The 23,758-nt window shown below is 40.0% G+C and overlaps 1 protein-coding gene across 1 annotated transcript in view; it reads right to left on the bottom strand.

Annotated features, from left to right (window-relative positions):
• ATRN (attractin) overlaps window positions 1-23,758 on the bottom strand; it is a 117,634-nt gene that overhangs the window by 64,852 nt on the left and 29,024 nt on the right. The window contains exons 12-23 of the mRNA XM_009573463.1: window positions 21,187-21,271; window positions 19,349-19,569; window positions 18,065-18,186; window positions 17,410-17,548; window positions 15,819-16,000; window positions 13,351-13,567; window positions 11,886-12,071; window positions 9,885-10,118; window positions 9,026-9,163; window positions 2,857-2,950; window positions 1,924-1,976; window positions 210-304 (exon numbers count right to left, since the gene is read on the bottom strand). Coding sequence (XP_009571758.1) covers window positions 210-304; window positions 1,924-1,976; window positions 2,857-2,950; window positions 9,026-9,163; window positions 9,885-10,118; window positions 11,886-12,071; window positions 13,351-13,567; window positions 15,819-16,000; window positions 17,410-17,548; window positions 18,065-18,186; window positions 19,349-19,569; window positions 21,187-21,271 — 1,766 coding nt within the window. The remainder of the gene's footprint in view (window positions 1-209; window positions 305-1,923; window positions 1,977-2,856; window positions 2,951-9,025; window positions 9,164-9,884; window positions 10,119-11,885; window positions 12,072-13,350; window positions 13,568-15,818; window positions 16,001-17,409; window positions 17,549-18,064; window positions 18,187-19,348; window positions 19,570-21,186; window positions 21,272-23,758) is intronic.

Here is a 23,758-nt window from a genome sequence, read left to right on the forward strand (position 1 = left end):
CTTATGAAATTTTACCATGAAGATTTGAAACTGCATGGCCAAGCCAAGCTCAAAAAGTTCTGGTTGCTTTGTGGAGCTGGACATAAATGCCATGTTAAGAGACAACATCTGGAGACTCACAGAACTGTAACAATTCATTGCCTCCATGGCCAAGAGACGAAAAACATATACTCAAAGGATGAAGTTGAAAGGGAAAGTAGAAAATTTACCTCTTCGGGTGTTGCTACAAAGTTGATTGCTGTGTAATAGCGATCATCCTCTTGAGAAAGACTGAAGGTGAACTGATAGTCAATGAGAAGAGTATCTGTAAGGAATGCATGGAGAAAGTTATCCCATGTCTTGGAACAAAACAAACTTCTGCAAAGCAAGGCATGATGTCGCTAAAGTGTTTCTTGCACTGAGAGCACAACTAGGAGTCACCACGCTGTTACAAATGACTCCAACCTACGTACGATCCCACACAAAAGGGACAAAAAACTTTTTTTAAGTTGCGTCTAGAGGAGAAAAAGATTCTGCTTACATTTCCCACACAACAGCCTCCAGCCTTAATCTAAATGACTGTTCATACCTACAACACTGTAAAAAACATGCCAAGACTTTTACTTTTTCCATACTGCAATACCTCCACGTGCCAAGGGAATACCAGCAAAATAAAATAGACTGTATAATCCCCACTTGGGAGGGGACTAAGTTCCATGCGTGACACGTTTCTGTACATCAGTGGACTGTACAGGGAGGATTTTTACGGAGCAGCTACTTGTTAATGGACCCAGCTGCCATCCTACTCTGGGTCACATCATGCCCAGGCAAGCCAGGACCAGCTTTTGGCCTACCTGTATGCACTCCCATGCTCATGTCTACCTAGGGCTGGGCTATCACCTCTCTGTTAATAGACAGTGCACAGCCAGTTTTGGAGATACATCCACCAGTCTCAGTACCCTTTTATTAAAACGCAGTATTATGACTTGTAGATATTCCCAAACCCATGCAGAGATATTCCAAGCAATAATAAAAAAAAGCTATACACCAGGTGTTATTTTTCTCTTATTGCCTCCTGGAGACCCCTTGTTGGATAGACACGAGCTAGACAACCTTCTGACATCTACCCACAACCCCAATGAAGCACTAAGACAGAAATTTTCAAGGAAGAAAACAGAGTGAGACTGAATCTGTATAGCATGAGGTTGTTCCTGTAAGAGTTGTAAAGTTCTGTCTTTTTCCCCTTTTTGCCCACTTTACCACCCCTGCCATTGGCAGCAACGAATTAGGTCATCCTTGCAAAGAGACTGTCATGAGAAGCTGCCCGTGTCCTTGTTTGGCTATGCAAGCAGAATACAAATTTGCTAAATACAGCACATTGATAACTTCTGTGTTGCACAAGAACTATTTGAGACTTGCATTTTTATGTAATTTAAGATTACATCTATCCAAGCCTGCCAGTGTGCTGATTGCTAATATTTGCAAATAGAAGCTGGAGAGTTTCCATTAAGTAATCTGAATCTTGGCAAAGTATCTTCTCGAATTGCACGGGAATCCAACTGTTCATTTCAGAGGAAACGTGGTAATTTTGAAACCCTGCCCATTCTAGCATGGAACAGAATTTTTAAAAAATAGTATTTTGCATTTACAAAAATTCTAAAGACATCCTTTGGATTTGACTTATTAAGTATATACTTTAGAATATTATCCAGAAGACCAGATTTCATTTCAAAGTCACATGAAAAACATTCAAAAGTTTGTTCTGAAAGATCCAATCATCACACAGACCTTATCGAGAAGAGTATTTTCTTTCTCATTAAACAATACTTTTGTGAAAACTGAAGTTTTTTAAAACTATATTTCAGTCCTTCCCTTAATCCCCTGTATTTTAAAAGGATGCTGAGGCCACTAAAACTCTCCAAACAAAATCCCAAGAGTACTTACAGTAACACGTTCCTTTAAGTGGATTTCCCTGATATCTATTTTCAACTTCACACCTAAAAGGAATACATATTTTTTAATAAAGGGATTTTTTTTTAGTTCTATTTATCCGCAGCCACTAAAAATCAGAAAACACCACCTGTGCCCATAACAGTACACAATTAAAAATAAAAGATGTATGTCTGAGTTATACTGGGCTGCTGAAGAAACTCCACGATCCCTGAAAGTCAAACTAGTATGCAGTAAAAATGAAATATAAAATTCTGGATATTAACCTTTGCATCCACTTGGAATGTATTTATTAGCTTTTCACAATGCATGGAACTGGATTACTATAGTCAAAAACTAAAGTTTCCATTTACATTTACAGCTGTTCCAGGATAAACGTTTAAACGTTTACTCATGTGAACAACACTTTAAAAATAAACCTGACAATGAAATTATTTGGAATGAAATTATTTCCACTAACATTACACTAAAAGCTTTTCTGTTATGTTACAGAGAAACCTCCAGCAAATTTGTTGCTCTGAAACTGCTCCATTAAAATGCTTGAATGTCAAAGTCTTATTTCAGATATATTTACACTCCCCCAGAAGAGCATCAGAGTGCACAGACTGTAAAAATCTACCAATTAAAAAGAAACTATTGAGGGATAAAGCAAAGTGGTATGTATAGTTTGGGAGGTGGGAGCATTATTTTTCCACCCCATCCCTTCTGCATGACATTCCCAGTTGAAATGTTCTTAAAATGGAAATCTTCAGGAAATCATTTTGTTCATGTTATCCCCCCTAGGGGAAGCACGGCTGGCTGCACCATCAATGTAGTTAGTCAACTGTCAGCAAAACATCATAAATACAGTAATTAAAAAATGTAGGGGTTCCATGCCGGTATGTGCGCGGCCTTTTGATTTCAGATAACAAAGTGAAACGAACTCACAGTTGACACTCGTCTCCTTTTATTCCCTTGGTGGTGCAGAAACATTTCCCTGTATTTGTGTTGCAGACAGACGCGTGGCCATTGCACTTGCAGGCTGTTGAGCAAAGGAGGAAAAAGAAGCAATGTTGAATGAAGCAAGAGAAACAGATTCGACAGCAATTAAGTCCTTTAGTTGCCAAACTGAGATACATCAACAATTAAAGTGCATATGAAAACCCATTTGGTACTCTGGTTTCTTTGTGATACAGAAGGCAGCCAAAAATAGAACATGCGTCAAAACGGAGTGAGTGCGGGCTCCAGGACTGATGTTTTGTATGAAATCATGATCAGACTGTGCTTTTTAGCCTCAAAAATTTATTTAACTTCTTCTCTTGTTGTTAGATAGCACTAGGGATGTCATAACTGGTAAGAAAAAGACAATAGTTGGAATAGTTTTGGGCTTGCCAACGCACTTCAGTCAAACTCACAACTCTTGAGAGAAGACTATTTTTGCAAATAAAGCAAAGCTCGTGGTGCCTTTAGGGCTTTTTCCAGAAATAAATAGGCCTTTGAGAAAATAACGTCATTATCAACAATGTCAGTGTATCTGCAGTGTAAAACGTCTGGTGCTAAGAATACGATGTCCATGCTGTAAGTGGTTTGGGGTGCGTGCCCCAATATATTTTAGAATAGCTTTAGGCTGGTCTCACAAGCTGAATGCCACTGAGTCATGGGTGAAGCAAATCAGCACGCCCCTAGACTAGAATCATAGAATCATAGAATCATTAATGTTGGAAAAGACCTCTAAGATCATCAAGTCCAACCGTTAACCCAACACCACCATGCCCACTACACCATGTCCCTAAGCACCTCATCTACACGTCTTTTAAATACTTCCAGGGATGGCGCCTCCACCACTTCCCTGGGCAGCCTGTTCCAAGGCCTGACCACTCTTTCAGTAAAGAAGTTTTTCCTAATGTCCAGTCTAAACCTCCCTTGGCGCAACTTGAGGCCATTTCCTCTCGTCCTATCGCTTGTTACTTGGGAGAAGAGACCGACCCCCACCTCGCTACAACCTCCTTTCAGGTAGCTGTAGAGCATGATGAGATCTCCCCTCAGCCTCCTCTTCTCCAGACTACATCAGGTTTGTGGCATGCCCAGAACAGACCAGCTCGTGGCCTGCTTGAGTTGCATGTCAAGGTATGACAGTAGGGACGCACAGGAGATTTGCTTCAAAAGAATGCTCCTGTCTCGAATTAAAATGCTAACGTTGACACACTTTGAGACTTTCATTCATAAAGAAGCAGAGGAGGTACCTGCAAAAAAAACCCCAAGCCAAACCAACAAACAACAACAAAAGCAACACAAGCAGTTGTCTTTGATATAATGTTCACTATAACTAGAAGAATGGATATAATAACTTTTCCCGGAAGGTAGGTGCCTTTTAGAGGTTGTTCTACCAATGAACTGGAAAGTGCATTCATCTGGAGCTATGCATGGGAGAGTGTACAATGTAAGAAGGGAAAAAGTACACAAAGAGAAGCTCCCTCATTTGCGGTCCCTGAGCTTGCTGGAAATAGTATGCTTTAAAGGCCGGTGCCTTCTCGTTAAGACGACATATGCCTTCTCATTAAGAAGACGTGCCACTCAATGTACCAGCAGATTCTTAGACATGAAGTCCCCATCCTGAATATCCTTGCCAACTTTGGACCTTATTTCATGAATCCTTTTGATGTCTTCTTTATATTGGCATGTAATGGAAGCTATATTGTATCAGGGAGGCTTAATTGTGCTTCTCAGATGTGGATGAGTGGTTTCCTAGCAGCAACACGGAACAAAATATGAAGAAGCATAAAGGTTTATTGTGGGAACAAGTAGACTGAATGAAGATTTGACAAAATAATTGTATTCTGTGAAGCAAACACACTTCTCATTAGTGGCACTTTAAAAAAAAATTCTTAATACTATTGAGAATGCCTTGTACTGCCTTCCTTATGCTTTGCAAAGGGTAAGCAAAGTGAAATTCGATCAATATTCAACACTAACATACATAAAAATTAGGAGAAATTTCAAATTTCATGTTGTTTAGATGCAGATCACAGTATCTTGAGCACTAACATTACTGCTTCCTCACCCTGCTCTTTAGCCACATGCGTATCAAGAAGACTGAACACTCAAACATCTTTATTTAAAACAACAGAACCTTTTTTACTTATTTATCCATTTTCCTATGAGCCCCGTAACTAGAGATCATTCATTAAAGGACTGGAACATGCACAAAGAAGAGGAATTTTCTCATGGCTTTTCAGACAACTGCGAAGTTCGGAAACAAGCTATTGACAAAATGTAGTAGACACCCTTGCTGGAGTTTAAAGTTTCCCTCCAGAGTCTGATGCTAGAGCAGAAAGCCAAAATTATTGGAAATGGCTTTTTGACTGAGAAGCATGGTAACAGTCTGATGATGAACGACCTCGCAGCAAGTTCCTCCCACCTTGTTGTGGCTTAACCCGGCAGGCAGCCAAACACCACACAGCCGGCTCGCTCACCCCCTGCCCTCCCGCAGTGGGATGGGGGAGAGAATCGGAAAAAAAAAGTAAGATTCGTGGATTGAGATAAAGACAGTTTAATAGCACAGAAAAGGAAGGGAAAATGATAATAATAATAACAATAATGATAGAATACACAAAATGAGTGACGCACAATGCAATTGCTCACCACCTGCCGAGCAACGCCTAAACAGCGATCGCTACTTTCTGGACCACGCCTCTTATTTATATACTGAGCATGACGTCATATGGTATGGAACACCCTGCTGGCCAGTTGGGTCAGCTGTCCTGGCTATGCTCCCTCCCAGCCTCTTGTGCACCTGGCAGAGCATGGGAAGCTGAAAAGTCCTTGACTATCGACGGCAGAGCATGGGAAGCTGAAGTCCTTGACTATCGACTGCTTAGCAACAACTAAAAACATGAGTGTGTTATCAACATTCTTCTCATACTAAATCCAAAACACAGCACTAGGAAGAAATTTAACTCTAACCCAGCCGAACCAGGACACACCTTCTTCACATACCATGGGTCACAGACTCATTCAGAGATGGTCACGGGGATCTCCGCTCCACTTTCTACATTCGTGATGGTCCAGCTTCCCAACGGCAACTGCATCACCCACCTGCCCAACACTATTTTTCCATGCCAAGTGCTTTAGCCATCCTCCAAGGCCCCCGTGCAGCCCTGGGAGGGGGAAGCAGGCAGGACCACAGCACCAGCAGCTCATCGTGGGCCACCAGCAAACGCTCCGCGGAGGCGTTCAGAAGCACTCCACAGCAGCAATCTGATTTCAGCCATAATAGCACCTTCTGTTCTCTTGCAAATAGCTTTCTTATCTACCCCTAGCATATTTTCATGTGAAACTTTAATCAGAAAATTCAAAAAATCCTGAATGCAGAGAAAGCACCTTGCAGCTATTTTTACATTCGATGTGCTGCATTTCCTGCCCTTCCTGATAAACACTTCTCTACGTTGGACACTTCCTAAAAGCAACCGCTGAGGAGTGATTTACCTACCCAGTTATTATCTGCCCAGCTCCGCAAACACCAATGCCTATGATGATACGCAAACAATTCTTTCCAAGAAATAACTGCAGTTTGTTAAAAATTTTTCAACACAAGCGATACAGCAACGTTCACCTGCCCTGGTGGCACAGAGTAGCAGGAAAAAGCATCTTACTCCATCCACTCTTTTTATTCCTCCCTGGCTTTTGAACCCCATCGCTACCACCCCATAACCTTTCCTGTTTGAAAGGCTACTGCCATCCCAATAGTGTCCATCAAGCTCCTCATGGCTCAGCAGAATGCAAAATACCAAACACTAACACTTTTTCCAGCACTGAGTATTCGCCATTTTGAGGATATTACCCAAAACACAGTGCCACACCAGCTACTAGAAAGAGAATTAACTCTATCCCAGCCGCAACCAGGAGAGAATATTTATGGTCTCCATGCTGCTGGGGCCACTGAGCTAACCCTGCAAATCTGCACATGGAAGTACGAGGACTCATATTAGGCACTAAGTGTGTAAACGCTCGGATGCTTGTGCATCAGGATGGAGTTGTACCAACAACCATCTCCAGCATGGATGTGACCGCAGGCTCTAAAAAGAGAGCAGCATACAGCTTTGCACATAAATGCACAAAAAGAGCGGAATCAGCACATCGTTAATGGGAAAGGAAGGAGGGACCATGGCTCAGAGGAGGGAAAAAGCAGGAGTCAGCTCTGTTGCCCATCAGCCAATCCTCATCTGAAGAATTCACCTCTGCAACCCTTCTCATCGAGCAAAAATTACTAATGGCCAGCAGTCACTCTGGCTGCATCAGATCAGATGATTTCCTCTTGCTTTCCCTCTTCCAGTCCAGCTCGGTCTTTCTGCTCAGCTTCCTGCTTCCCTCGTTCTTTCACCTTCACAGTAAATAGTGTTAAATCACAGCAAATTAAAAACCTGGGCCCAAAGCACTTGAGAGCAAAGCACTTTTGACATGAGCTACTAGTTTCATCAGATAACGAATGAATGCTGTTCCACAGTCTCTCAACGCATTTTCTAATTTCTTTTTCAGGCATCTGGATGACTTTAGTCTATCATTCATTATCTCAACAACAAACTATTTTTGGACAATCCTCATGCAAAAGAGTCCAAAGTAACTTACTCTCAATTTCCACACGCATAGAAAAGCAACAAATATCAAAAGGCACGTTGTGATCCAATGATTAAACCTGAATGCTCGGAGTAGAATTATGTATTTTCTCAGGCCACCTCAGTCTCAATTTATTCATTCCTGCACTTCAAATTATCTTCACACGAAATGAGCTCAAGTATATCAGCAGTATTTAATCTCACAGATAATGTTCTGAAATAAAGTGTCAGAGATACACCTTTTCTTTTGTACCCGTGCCGTTGTGCTGTCTGTTGTAATTTCATATCCCAGCTACCGCAACGCCTTTTTCCCTAAGTAAGGCAGCCTTGTCCCTGTCTGGTCTTTTCACCCTCTTCCTTGAATCTGTCTGCTGGGAGATTCTTCTTCATAGCCTCAAACATCACCTACTTGCTCTTGCTTTAGGAAACAGGACATTCATGCTCCAGCTACTGACTCTCATCTTCATCCAAAAGGTTGATGCTACTTCCAGTAAACATACTAAATGAATTTCCAAGTATTTTCTACTGGATTGTCTCCATACTTGGAAGGAGCAACTCAAAGCAACTCTTCAATGTCCCCTCATTAATCACCTTCACTTGTTTCTTCTGGGTTGCCTACAAACCACCCACACTCATTTCATGGAAGTACTGATACTACTATGACACCAAACAATGTTATTTCTGTTCTACCTTTTCCATCACTGTATCTAATGATATCACTCCACCTAAATATATTCCATCAAAGCACTTTGGAGCAAGAAGCACCCTCCCTTACACCTGCATATTACCTATCACAGCTGGATTCTGGTTTACAACTGGTCTCCCCATGCTACACTACAAAATTCGCAGTAATTCAGAATAATGTTGCAAGGTTCAAGGGCAAAATTCCAAATCTTACATGTTCATTTCTCAGCATTACCTGCACTGGTCCTTCAAGAAAGATTTTTTTCCCAGTTTGTTAACTGGATCTTGCACAACCGAAAAAGTTCTTTGTGCCAAAGAGACCCAAAGCACTTTATAAACTTAAAATGCAATTTTAACTGGGATTACCTAATCCTCAACTGAAATCCAGCCAAATCCTCAGTGAAATATGGCAAGCCTTTTATGAAGCAGACAATTATAACAATAAACGCACAACACATTAACCAAATGTAATAGAAGGTGGAATTTAAATAAGCTGAAATTTGTTCAGGACATTGGGATTAACACTGTTTCTTTTCAAATCAGGGTTGTCAAATACTAAAATGCACACATTTTTCACTGTGGTCATTTAAAGTTTACAAAGGAGGGTAAAAAATCATCTTTATCTTGTGCAATGGAAGTCAAAGAATTTCATCAAGCAGTTTCCGTATCTTTGATTTGAAGAAACAAAGATTGTGCCTTGCTTGCAGAGAAGAAAAAAAATGTATTATCAGGATATAGTTTCAGTGAAGACAGCAGAGGAATGAGTAAAGAGTAAAACACATCAAAGACTTCAGTGCAGGAAGATTTAAGGTATCACTTACGCTGACATGTTCCTCCATTAGTAGGATCACCGTAGTAGCCTGAGATACAAGTTTCACAGTGTTTGCCAGTTGTCAGATTTTCACACTTCTCACAGATGCTTTCATTTACACACTTACTGTGCCCATTACACTGGCAGGCTGAAGAAAACAGAAAAGGATGAGTATTTGTGCTCAAATACAGCGCTTCACATAGAGCCCCAGAAGTCTCTGTTCTGCGGGGCTGAATAGAACCATTTTATGCACCTTGCAGAGAGGTTCTTGCAGTCTTGCTAGCAATACATGAACTCAAAGAGAAGTGTGTATTGAAAACCTGACATTTAAAGCAACACATGGAAAACTGAACTCCAAAACATTACATGCTTATCGGACAGACAGGACTGGAAGCAGCTGGTGGGATGGATTTACAGGGAGGAATGGGGAAGAAAGGGTTTAGCAGCAGTCCAAGTAACTTTATTCTGTATGTTTGGTGTCAAAAACATTATTTCAGAATCACCCTAAGCATTACTAACAGTTAAATCAATCTTCAAAGAAAGAATTACCTTTCTTTCAAACAACCGTAAAATGAATAAACAAACAAAAGTTAGAAACTCGGTAAAGGTTTGTAGAGAAAAGAAAAATTTCACTAGAGTAATGCATGGGTAAGTCTTCATGTAGGAAACCTCTGCAGCTCACCTGCAGATACCTGCACAACTCCTTCCATTTCAAAATGTCTTATGTCTTGTTTGTCTTCCAAGCTCTTTTCCTCCCTCCGTTAACAGGAGGGAACACAGACATCACCGCAGTCTTAAAAAGTCTCTCCCCTTGCATTTAACCGTTGCTACTGCTGAAATGTTTGAACAACTAAACGTTGCTCATTTACCTGGACACTGAATAAAGGACCAATTATAGTTGTTCTCCACAGGACACATGCTGACGTTAAGGACAGGCTCCAAGCTGTGTTTCCCTGTTGCGGACGCGGTTGGCATCTTGACCGGACCTCTATAGGAGCCTTCGATGCACTTCCCCTTGCCGGTGTTGCTCGGATCGGTGCACCAGCCGCAGCCGGGCTGCTCCAAACAGTGAGCACACGTGCAGTAGCCTGAACAGTTTTCAGCTGTAAAAAAACCAAACATCAAATTGTGGAATAAATCACTGTCCCAGAACACAGGCGACAACAAACGCAGAAACCCTTGTAAGTCTTTTGTAACCTTAAGTATTTATCTCGCCAAATTTGTAAATATATATTCTGATATTCACAGTAACACACATATATATTCATTCCTATCAGCATATTTATTCTAGAACTTAAGGTAACTATTAACAAAGGTTGCATTAACCAGCGAGTGAGTTATGAAACAACGGAATTTAATTTTTCTAACCATTAAACACCACCCACTAAAACCAGAGGTAAATGTTCCCAACTACAGGAGATCTCCAATTGATTTACAACGGATCAGATGATAAAATGAGCCATCCGGAAGCAAAGGCTAAAAACCAGTTTCTTTACTTGCTTTGAGTCTCTTCTTACCACACGTTTTAATATCACATGCTACTATTTCAAGTATTTATCCGAGTCAAAAAGCATAGAATACAAATACAGAATAGAATTTGTCTTCTTAGAATGCTCAGAGTGCCACATGCACGTCCTCTGGGCCCTGCAATCAACTAAATCAGGGAAAAACCATCACCACTCTTTAACCATTCCTTTCTCAAATGGGATTGTATTTCAGGGGTGACAAACTCATTATATATAGAAAAGTTTTTCTATTCCTTTCCCTATACCATCTTAAAAAATATTTTGTAGATTCTTGGTGTTCCAAGATGAGCAGACTTTCTATCTTGAAGTTTAAACTGACAATATTTGCCTTTACAAAAAAAAAAAAAAAAGTAGAAGAGCACTGTTTTCCGTTACTTCAGCCTACTCATCTCCTGCCTGATGCTTCCTCCAACTTTTGACTTCTGGCAATACGGGAAGTTCACACTCTCACGTTTGACTGGTGTCTGAAACTAATTTTCTCCATCTCTTATTTTGCAACACTTTGAGCTACTCAGGCTTACTCTCCTCAGCTTCCAAAAGTTCCTGGAGCCACTGCAGCAACTCAAACTGCCCAACTTCCCTCCTGGGGAACATACGCACTCCTCTCCCTCTGCTACCCTGAGAGCCCTGGCTTTCCTGACTCTCCTGCCCACACTCAGCTCCTAATTCAACACAAATAGAAATAATTTCTAAAACTGTTTGACCACTTTTAAAATTTCTAGACTATTTCACCCCAGTTTGAAAACAAAAAGCAATATTCCAAAGCACCATAAATCTTTCGCAGTTTGCTCACTCTACCTAAAAGGGAGGGGGGAAAAAAAAAATATCACTTATTTAAAACCTACTGTGGGCTATATGGAGACAACACTTCAGAATAAAACACTTGTGTAAACCCTAATTTGGATTTGATAAAGATAATCTAATATTAAATTACATGGCTCCACATGTGAATAAAAGAGATACAGAAGAGATACAAAAAGAAGTTAATCACATGAAATTATGTAACAATTAATTTGAAGGGTAGGAATTCAAGTAATGAAACAAGTACTTCTCTGAAAAAAAGTGGAGATTTCATCATCTCACTTGAAAGCCTTGACTATCTGCCATTTAGTTTAATTGATAGCTCCCGTAACCAGGACCTAATTCTGTTTAATGCTTTACATGATGCAGAGTATACCACAGGATGGAGCTGCACACACTAAGCTCCTGGGGTCAGGCACTTCTTATTTTTGAAAATCCCCTGCACAGTATGACCGATGTGCAGAGTTTGATGACTTTTGCTAGCAAATGTCAGCAAATACAAGACTCCAGCCCACCCGTCAAGACGCAGGAGCAATTACTCACGCGGACAACTGCTCATGGTGTACCATTCCATGCACTGCCCGTAGGGGAAAGAGGCCACGTAAGCGTTGGAGTCCACGCACTGCTTCATGTTGCTGCACCACATGCACTCGGAGCTGCCGCTTGTGCACTCCCCGCACATCGTCCGCAGGGCACAGGGCGTGCGGCACTGCTTGGCACTGTGGTTAGCTGCGGGCAGGAGGACTAGAGTCAGCTTTCTTCCAGAAAGAAACAGGTAACGAGCCCCGAGACAGAAAGACAGAAGATAAAAAGCCCTGTCTATTATTCAGGCTGAAAAACAGTTCAATCTCACAGACTTGAAACACTTTGTTTGTGGTGTGGTGTTGCTGGACGGAGCTGGAGATATCTCACACCACGGTGAATATGAGAAATGCAGGAAGTACTGTAAAATCATTTCTCTTACTATGTATCCTTCATGAGTGTTAACGCTTTTTAAGGTATTCACCTGAAAAACAATTTAAATGGGATTATCAATATGGTCTTTATCTCTCCGCAGGTCTGTTGATGTGTTCCTTAGCTGTTCTCCCAACCGAAGCGTTGGGAAGAAACCCCATGATTTATGTGAGCACACTGGGACATGTTTTAAGTTATTTGATCAGTTCCACACATAAAATGAGTATTGAAAGCAGAACTAACTCAGGAGTTTCTGGTGTGAGCCAGTGCTTTATCATCTGTTTCCAGTGACTATTCTCAGACCATAGAAAACAAGTTAAAGCTTAAACCAATTCAAAGTGCTGCAAGTTAAAATATACACAATTTTGAGTTCAGATTCCACATTCATGGTCTGTATCCTGCGCTTCCACAATGAATGATTTAAAGTGGTGTAGCTTACTTAGAAAGTTTATGTAATCAACCAACTTTTTTAAAACTTAAAAAGACACTAATTGGTATTCAGAAATCATCAGCTATAATGGAGAGTTAACAGACCAAGCCTTTTTAAAAGATATGCAGTTCCAAAAAAGCTAGAAGACTTTTCCCAAAAGCAAATAGTTTCTTTTTCAAAGTTCTCATATATCCAGTGTCTTGCCCAATTAATTTCAAACTTTGATAAAATCCTCCTCTGGCTACAGAGCAGGGGAGGGGAGAAAGGGGAGTTCAATTGGAAAGTAGCTTTTTTTTTTTTCTTCTTTTTTTTCTTCAACAGGAGAATTGCTCCATACCATAATTAACCTAAATGTCACATTCAGGTGTGCAATTTAGAGAAAAATAATTAAACTATAATATACTTCAAGCATTTTACAGCGTAAATGTAGAGCTATTTTTAAAATCTCCAATTTCTGTATGAAATACCTACACAAGACGCTTCTTCAGAAGCATTTTTGTTTGGCAAAGTCACAATGCAGCTAGTTTTTAATATAATGAATGGGATCCTCTTTACTCTCTAGGAAGTATAAAGACTTATTAGTCAGCCCACTCCCCACAAGACACACAAGTTAGATAGTGTTACCTGGCCTTTCGCAGACACTGCCGTTGACTTCATTGATACACGTTGCTGCCTTCAGTCCCTGCTGGAAAGGCTCGGCTAAATAACCACAAAATCCAGCATCACTTGGTTCATCGGGGAGCCACTGGAGGAGGGTGTTGGTAAAGGGAGACATGTCTTCCCAGCACCAATATGACACGTTGATTTTCCTCAGTCCAACCCATGGAGTCAAAGTTTTGGGCTAGAAATAAAGGAAAATGGTAGTTTTAATACTCAGTTTTATTACCTTAGGTATTAAAAGAAAATATACATCACCATATAATGCTCATAACAACTTTGCCAGGTTAGGTGTTGCAAAAATGTAATAAGGGAAATATTTGTTTCTCAGTGCTATCAGAATTAAATGCCACAGACATAGAGAAATCCTTCAGGAAACACCTTTTTTTTTTTTTTTTTTTTCTTTCTTCAAACTGCATTTCTAGTTATCTAAACCAGGAGGAGAACAAGCCAAACATTCATACTGGCTGACTATGAAATTAACTGCAAGTTGCTCTTTATATGTTTGTGACTCCTGTAAATGGCTAGACACAGGAAAAAAGTTTCTGGAGCTACAGTTTGACATGAGGAAGAAAACTAGCAGTCTCCTATACAATTTAAATGATACAATCTACCTACTCTACAGTCTGGCTAGAAGACCCCTGCTGTTTAAGACTGTGTATATACGGAGAGGTGGAGAGACAGAGCAAGTCAAATCTAAATTAGCGTTGCTGGCAATAAAATTCTCAATATGAAGAATCCATAACACAACTATTTCTACTGCTGATTTATTTTTTGGCACGCCTTTATTTTGGGGAGAGGGACTTTAACTGTAGTGGTACAGTATGTTATTTTACTGTTAAAATCTTTTCTCCATCAAATTGCTTTGGTGGCACAGCTGTCCTAGGAAAGCTTTAGACCATACGTCCGTCCTTACTGCTATATATAACCATCACCTACTTCAAGCTGATTTTACGCACTCTTAAACCTTAGAGCTGCAACTTCTAACAGCAACAGGGTTACACAGCACTATATGCCAACACCAACACATTTTCTTATTATTACAAAACATCTATACACAGCTTACTTATAAAAGGAGTAATGGCAAAGTACGGCCTCCCCCATCACAGCAGCAGCGTGCCATTGAATGGCAAAAGTTCAAGTACCAGATACAGGTTGGCTTTTTAGCAAAGGTATTTTTCCACATTACAAGCACTCAATATTAATATCAACTAAAAAGGGCTAATAGTCTCTTCAGATTTCTAAGGCTCACTTTTTAAATGATACTATAGACCAAAAAAAACCCCATAAATTAACAATTTTTTTCTCCCCAGTGTAAGGCTTCAAACACCATTAGGGAAGGGTTGCCATGTGTCTTTAGGAATTTACACTACACTTAACCACCGGGATATCCAGAAACACCTGGAGCTGTTCAAACCACATACTTCTACAATATCCCGGGCTTGGCTTCCTCTCTTTACAAAAGATTTAGCAAACAATCTCCTCTGAACTGCACCATGCCTTTTCTTGACTAGATTGAATCCCCTCTAAAACCCCGTAATTGTTGAAATGCCACTTTAAAATTACAAAGGGAATCAAAGCAGGGAACGTTCTCGTTTCAACAGGGAATATTTCACTTTAGTACTGAAGTACGTTCTACTCCGAAAAGTAGCAAGTACTGCCTCCAGTCTCATTTTTCCTATATAAAACTCTTCCTGACTGCCAGCCCTGCCCACAGTGGCCTCTGGGACCCAAGAGGAGTTACTCTGATGGGCCGTCAAGCCACAGCAGCTCCGCAGCCTAAATCAGGATTTCAGCAAAGCTGCACAGCATCGTTCTTTGTTAGGGCTTTAGCAACACCTACACAACCTGCCCTGAATACCTCCGTGCTTCTGCCAGGGACTGGAAAAAAAATATATATTTATTTTATTGATGCATGAAGAGGGACAGATTCCAATTCACTTCTCACCGTCTCCGACAGAAAAGCACCTGCCACTAAATCAGACATAAATAAATCCAAACAAGCCAAGCAGCTCCACAGAGTAAAAAGCCGACATTTTAAACAGCCGCTTTTCTGAGCGAAATAAATAACTTTAAATGCTTTACATTAAACACCTCCAGTGCCCCAAGGGACCTTTATTTATAAAATATTGTGTACAAGTCACGAGAGGACTCCTGCTGCAGTCATGTATCCCACAAGAGAAATGCACGTGTGATTTCATTATAGAAAGCGATACCTTTGAGGCACTGCGTATGTTTATATTTATCTTTCCCATTTACATTCTCTACAATTTCAATTCAAAAGCACCCATAGGGTATGTTGGATTTCAAAAGAAAAATCACTCCTTTTCAGTTAAGAGGCATGTCCATTCTGTACAGAGCATACAATACCACAGCAAGGACTCTTCCACAGTCAGAGCTTAATTACTCAGGGGACATAAAAGAGAAGCACTCACCGAAGACTGCATCTTCTGCAGCTCCTTTAGAACAAATTCTACCTTTTTCTGGGTCGTGAGAGAAGCCAGCAAAGCACCGTTGGATCTGCAGGACAGCTTGGCATGATCATAGTTCTCCTTCGCGTTTGTAATTTTCAAGCAGGAGTTGCCAACCAAATGCCAGTTTGTTCCACAGATATTTTCTGGGGGTGGGAAGTAAAACCAGAGATGCAAGCGACCTTCACAATGTTCAAAGTAGTGAAAGAGCTCTTCCACCAAAATAAAACCTACAGCCCCACCCCAAACCAGCACGACTTATTGGCATGCTCAGAAATATCTATGTATAATAATACTGGAGGAAAAGGAAAGCTGTTTGGGGGAACTGAAGTGTGATGCTACCATTTAGTTATCTGCAGTAGGTAGTCAAAGCACTTATTACATGTCGAATAGTCAAATCATTGTAGAAAAAAGAGCAAAGGAAAGCAAATGAGTATTTTGCTGATGGCTTAAAGCCACTTATTCAACCACAGTTGTTAGGATACCTTTCAACAGAAGAGGGTTGTTGTGTTAATCCTGTCCGCAGCACCGAACTTCCAGGATTAATCCCTGTTTCATCTTGAGCACAGCCATGCCCACTACTGAAGAACTCCTTACGCTTTGTGGTTAATTATTTCCCTCACTCATAACTACCCTTACAAAAAAACCTGATGAACACTTTCAGTGTCAATTGTAGAGCTCATGTCTAGCTCCGAAGTCTTGGTTTAGATTTATCTAACAGATTGAAAAGCTCTCAAGTGTAAATTTTTCAGATGGGCTTTTTACACATATGATCAAGTTACTCCCTTTTCTACAACAAATTAAACAGACCAAGCTCTTTATCTATCTCATTAAAACATGTTTTTCTCACTCTCATGGCTCTTCTCCGAAATCTCTTCATTTTTTCACTCTTGCAGACTAGCTAACATCCAGACCTATCAGACTTACTAGGGGAAGGCTTTCCATGACTGTTGAAAGGTCCTGTCTGTGTTGGTTTTTTCCCCTGTATTTTATTAACTGCAAACGTTAATGACTGAGGATGCTATATTTCTCTCCCAGTCACTGGGGGGAAAAAAAAAATTTTACTACAGGGGGACTAATGATCAACTCCTCTGAGCTCCCACTGGAAACACTCTAATAAGAGAATTTTCCGTATACACTTTAGGTGTTATTTGCCTAATTCATCCAGTATGTGCCATTATGCTTCTGCACAATTCTGGTTTCTAAAATTAAATAGCATGCATTATTAAATCTAATATCTTGCAGAAGCCTATTATATCAACAGTACTGCTTTTATCAAATGAAAAGAGAGAGATGAAATACAGCCTAATAATTATACAAATGATCATACTCCTCTTCAGACAATTGGGACTGAAAAATACTCCATCAGACTTTCTGAATTTACTAGAAATAAAATTTCATACCAAAGCTGGTATGATTAAACAACATTATTCACTCCAGCTTAGCACTAGGTAGATTTGGGGGTAAAAAACCAAAAACAACCAACCCCCCCCCCCAACTTTTGGACTGGGTGAATTTGGGTTTTTTTCCTCACATAAATACAACCAATACCTACCTGGTAAAGCAATGCACTCCTGATTCCTAGGTTCCCACTGACAGTTTTGATCCATGGCACAGCTTTTACAACTTGTCTTTTTGTTACAGTAATAGGCAGGGTTATCCTTAGGACAATTGTCATACAGAGTAACAGGAACCTAAAATAAATAGCACAGATGAGGCTTTTTCCCATCCAACCAATGTCTGTTTATAACAGCCATGACTACCACACTAAACTTCACAGTTCAGACCTACAAAGCAACCTATATATTCAAAGGCTGTGACACTGGACATAGCCTGTACTGTGTATTCAAGATATTCCCCCAAGCCACCATCTGACATATTTCCTTATTACAGCTTTTACAAAAGGGTTAGTTTTTTTTCTACGGGAAGGCTCTGTTGATAGCAACCCAAATGGCTATGCGCCTTACTGAATAATCACGCCATCATGAAACCTTCACCTCTTCCCCTGCCCATTGCCATCCTCCTAACCTAAGTGGAGAGTCCCATGAAAAGCCCTTGAAAAAAAATTCAAGCATGTTAGCAGTTTAGAGCTAGACATGCACTGGAAATAATGAAACAACAGGGGTCATAATATTGACAGATGAAGGCATCTGGACACGGGATATTTCAAAGGCTAAATTTAAACTACAGAAGTATTAGAGAGACTTTACCTGTTCCTCTGTGCAGTTGTTATGCATTGAGATACACTGGTCAGTGCACCATTGACAGTTGTTTGTATTTGCTGTACAGCTATAGCAGTCTGTAATCTGATCACATTTTTCATTGTCTACAACTATTAAAGAAAAAAACCTGCATGACCAAAAACAGGCATTTCCTGACAGAGCTCTAAGAACTTGATTATATATAGCAAAAGATATAACCAAACAGTAGTGCCTGCAGATTTTCCGTTATCGACTACTTAGTAAATCAGATACTTTCACGTGATTGAACCGATAGAAAACGGCATTCATTTGCACCATCAATCATTTTTAGTGCCCAAGGATCCGTAAAACACGATGCCAGAAAATGCACCAAGACATGGAAGCGCATGAACTAAGACCGGGCATGCATGCTCAGTAAATGCCCATGCAAATGATGCCAGAGGACATTTCACAAGGACGGTGAAAATCTCCCACCGCAGGCCAATTTTGCTGCAAGCCTGGCCTTCAATTACGTGGAGCATTTTCATGCAAAGCTTGAACTTTCCACTTCATCTTTCCAATTGCTTATCGCCTGTGTTTTGTGAAAATTTATTGTACATTGAGAGCCCATCAAAGCAATGTCCCTTTACATCAATTTCTTTTAAATAATTAAAGGCTGCCATCTATTACAGAATCAAGGTTTGTATAATTCAATTCAGAGCAATGAATGCATCAGAATAAAGCGTTGAAAAGTTGTTTAAAAATTATCCTAAGGGAGAACACAGGAATCAGACCTTAAAACAAACGTTCTTTTTGTATGTCCCTAACCATATGACACTGTAGAAGGAGAAATAAAGTAACTTTTCTTAAAACACTCTTCCTGCTGTCTCTCTTGAAGAGCACAGGATAACACAGATCCCCCTTCCCATGCCCCATGGTGCTCATCAGCTAATTGCTGGCTCTCACAAGGTCAGTTCTTGGAGCAAACATCTACAGAGCAACGGTCCAGGCCTGATTCCTGACTGGTGATGTCTGTTTGGGATAGGAAAGTAAGTTCAAGCAGTACAGTAGGAAAAAAAAAAAAAAAAAAGATCTAATGAGCAAGCAGCTTCGGAGGGAAGGAGAGGTAGAAACATCTCCAAGCCACTGCATCCACTTGGTCAGAGGAAGGTCTCCCACGGCACGTATGGAAGCAGAACTACTGCCCCCCCCATCTTAAACTTGATCTGATAATGGCATACAACTAACGCAAGACAGAATTTCAAAAAGAAAAACGCCTTTCGGGAAGGGAAATAGAAAGAACATGACACATACCTGGCTTGGGAGGACAGTCTTCAAAGACCTTTTGCTGCTGCTCTACCGTCGCCTTTTCCCAGGGGAGGCAGCGAGGAGGGGGGGCAGCCCACACGCATCTGACGCCAGGACCTGCTTGCAAGCAGGCCGTTTCATTGTCAAAAGCTTCACATCTCTCGGGTGTGTACTTCAGTATGTCACTCAGGAGGAGGCTGTTGAAGCCTCCAAATACATACATGGTGCTAGACAAAATGTAAGTAAAGAGATAAATATTTGTGCCTGTGTTTATAGACCATGCACTGCTGCAAGTCAATGTGATTCAAGGTGTGAGCAAGGTGTTTTATTACATTCCAGCATGTATAAAACCAAATAAATAGCTCTTGGTTAAGGAAGGCACTAAAGACAAGGTCAATCACGTTCCACTGTTTCAGAGAAGCCAGAAAGTCTCAACACACGGGTGTTGAGACAGAGTCAAACCATTCCAAGGTCACGGACCGACCTTCCCCTTCAGCCAAAACTCTAGGTGACACCAGATCAACGTGACTATACATGAAACACTACAGAAATGTGGGATCCTCCTGTAAAGAACAGTGGCAAGAAAGGGAGGGAGGCTAAAAATCAGGGATACTGTATCACACCATTAAACCAGCGTTCAGAAACTGTGACAAAACAATTCAGTGTTGTCACATCTCACTACACCGCTGTGACAAAACCACAGTTATTTTCATGGCTGTTAGCAACTGAGCAAAGAGTCATTGTGTCAACTGAAAAAAAAAAAAAAACAAACCCCAAAACAAAATAATATTTTGAGGGGGGGAAAAAAAAGGTGTTTTTTTAAAACCTCTTTTAGTATCACAACTGCTTCAGGCAAAACATCAAATTTCATTAGTTACACAAAAATGCCACCCAAAAAAACATCCATGTTTGTAAATGCATATTTAAAAAGACAGTGAAGAAGAGTCAATGCAACTGGAAATAAAAGTTTTGGTTGAATAATAGGTATTTTTTAATATGATTTTCATTCCATTTTAGGATGAAAAGAACTAACGCACAGGCTTAGTTGTCCTTCACGGAAGTAAACAGACAGCTAGTATTCAGTATACACTGAAACAAGTAGGTAGTGAATGAGTTTTTAGAGACAAAAAGAGTATCCAGAAGCACGCCTTCCTTTTCAAGGCAGTGACAGTTATCTGCCTGGCTTAAACTGAGCTTTAAATAATGTTACTGATTTACAGAAAGTATCCTCAAAGAATAAAGGAACCAGAGCGAAAGACTCCTAAGAAATATCATTTCTCAAACTTGGTTCTGCAGACTCAAATATAATAACAGATGTTCACCTGAAAGCACAGATATTGTTATAGTGATGTAATGCTTAACAGCAGAAATCTCACCTATGATTTCACCTAAATACTGTATATCACGTGACTGGTAAAGAAGAGCCACACAGGATAAGCTATGTAAACTGAAACACGGACAAATTGAGAAAGTATGAATGTAGAAAATATGATGAGGGAAAGTATGATTTGGAGATAAAAGTTGTCAGTACAGCTAAATAAGAAATATAAATATGAAAGAAATGAAATTATGAAATAAATAAGAAACAGAAATATATATATAAATAAGAAAAAAGAATAGAAATATGAAAAAATCAAATTTTTGAAAGAACGAAGTGAGCTGAGACAGTTTAGCCCAGTGAAGAAGGGCTGACAGGAACAGGTGGATACTGAAGACATTACAAGAGTGAAGATCTGAGAACTTTGAGAGGTTCGCTACACTTGTCTCAGTGTTACTTATGTACATGTATACATTTATTGAGGTATGAAAAAAGCCAACACCCCCCAGCTTGTTTGTAACCTTACCTGTTATACAGCACGGCAGAATGTCCAAACCTGTTCACATCGTGATGGAGACCCGGGCGAGGAAGAACAGACCACCGATCGCAAGCTACGATTAAGGAAAGTTGATTTCAGAAAAGTTCCTCAGTATAATTAATGATTCAATTTAAATAGCACATTTCTTCCTGAAAGGTCCCAAAGTACTTTAATAACTACAGAAACACCATTCCACCCACCACCAAAATGCAAATCTTGAGTGAAACAGGACAGTTTACAAAAGCGTGGAGTAACATTCTTTTGCAAGATTTAAGACTTAATCTTCATCCCAGTCGCCATGGTATGACAAAAAGGGAAAGGAAGGATGGAATGGCTCTGCTCCATCATCTGAACAGTTCGTGAAAAAGGAAAGTTTCAGGGCATTGTGTTGAAGGGATTATTAGCTTTTTGGCAATCACGTGTAATTAAATGGCGGTGGCTTGAGTTGCTTTTCCTCCTTTACTAGCGGAGTTTTTCACTGCATAACAAGTTCAGTTTTTATCTGTTCATATGTGAATTATTTGCAGTTTTGCCCCAAACCAGGATCGCTGAGAACAGAGATTTATCTTTTTTTTTTTTCCTCATTGCAATTATGTTCCTACAGGGTAGATATCCATGTTTTTAAAAATATTTTTCTCTCATCATAGCTTAAGGTTTTGCGGTTGCTTTTCTCTTTTAATATAATGTGAGATTATTCCATCTTTTTCTATTAGCATAACATTTATAAGTTCTGCTTCATTTTTTACTCGGTTTCTCAGGTAACTTCTTCCTTTAGGCAGCATGAAAAAAACAACCTAAGAAACATATAACCCACTAAGCAATCAAAGGAACAATAGCAGGAAAAGTCAGTCCAATTCGTATCACTTAAACTTCGCAAAGTGAATGGGATCACCTTGGGGGCTAACACCCCAGAGGCAGTTGAATGCAATTTATGCAATTAAGACAGAAAAGTCAATCTGCTGTAAAGATCTCCAGAGCCCTCAAATACTCGCAGATTCTTTAATACAAGATAAAACTGTTGTGCCACGGACTAAGCCTCTGAAAAAAAAAGTCCACAAACCGAAACTAGTACATAGATAAAACTGAGAAGGCAAAGAAAACAACCTTACTAATTCTTTACCAAATTTAATTGGAGAATTGTTGGGTAAAACAACTGATCCCAACCTCTGCTCCCACAGAAACTTTCGTTCAAGAGTGCTGATAAATAAAAGACATAGTACCCAGTTGATTAGATTTAATACTTTGATAAATCAGTATTCTGAAGTTTATTTCTAAAAGTCATTTGCTCGATTTTCAAAGAATTTAACCTAGCCCAGCATCGCTCCTGAGACAAGCATGCACGGTTCCAATTTTTAACAGGAGACTTCAGCAAAATTGGACAGCAATTTGCAATTTTTTATCCAGCACGTTGTGAGTTATGTGAGGCCAAGAAACATATTTTTCTAGATTAATAGAAGGAATGTTTTGCTTTCTAAGCTTCTTTCCCATCTTTAACTGAAGATCAAGTATTGAAAAAAATGAATGATTCTGAAAATATGAAGAACCCTATCCTTCCTGACTTATGAGTTAAGCTAAGCCTCAAACTTACAATGCACAGGATTTATTAAATATACTATTCAAGCAGAACACATATGCTATGAAAACATCCAGACTCTTTCTATGTTTGTCATCAGAACTGAATTTTTGATGGGGTAAATAGAAGAGTTTTGATTTCTCTCCTGTGGGGAGAAAAGATCATTATATGAGTATAGCCTTTACATGAATATTTCAAGCTGATTTTTAAAAAAACATAAAGTTAAAACTTATTTAGAAATGAAAAAGAATGGTTACTTAAACCACAGTAACTGCATTTTGAGACAGTCTGCCTGTAAAGTTTCTATTCTTGTTTTAGACACATCCCATACGCAAGGGACATGATCCTTTGGAAAGCACAACCCTTGCCTTTTCACTCCTGGAGATGAACATACAGCCATGAAAGGGCTGCAACTCACACGTGGCTCCTTTGCTGCTATGAATTGTTGAGAGGAGGAGGTAGAGGATTCAAGTGAGGCATTCGTCCACCCAGAAAGAAGCCTGCTGCTGAGCAGGAAACTCTTCTATGGAGGCCAGAGAGACCAATTTTGGGGATAGTAAGTGCTAACTAGTCATTGCAGTGTGCAGAACGTAGGAAAAATACTGTGAGACTGCTCTACCCAAGTGCTCACCCAACCCGAACGCCAACACAATCCAAAAGGTTGTCCTGAGAAGCAACAAGAAATGTACATGCACACGGAGAGCTGGATTGCTATCCTGAAACCTTCCAAAACTGGGCATTACCTGGACAATTTGGATTGAATAAGCCCCAACCTGGTCAAGTGGAGGATAAAAGGATGAGAAGCATTAATGCATTATCAGATCTACCTAATCTGCTAAACCTCCAGAGAATCTCAGCACACATCTCAGTGACATCTCTTTGCATCCTACACAAACAAAAAAAAAGACAGTATGTCCTCACAACACTCAATGCATGTGGTCTGATTACTCAGAAATTTGAGGAGAGAAAACCAGAAAAATTTGACAA

This window comes from Fulmarus glacialis, unplaced genomic scaffold, assembly GCF_000690835.1.
Source record: "Fulmarus glacialis isolate BGI_N327 unplaced genomic scaffold, ASM69083v1 scaffold3050, whole genome shotgun sequence".
Lineage (NCBI taxonomy): Eukaryota > Metazoa > Chordata > Aves > Procellariiformes > Procellariidae > Fulmarus > Fulmarus glacialis.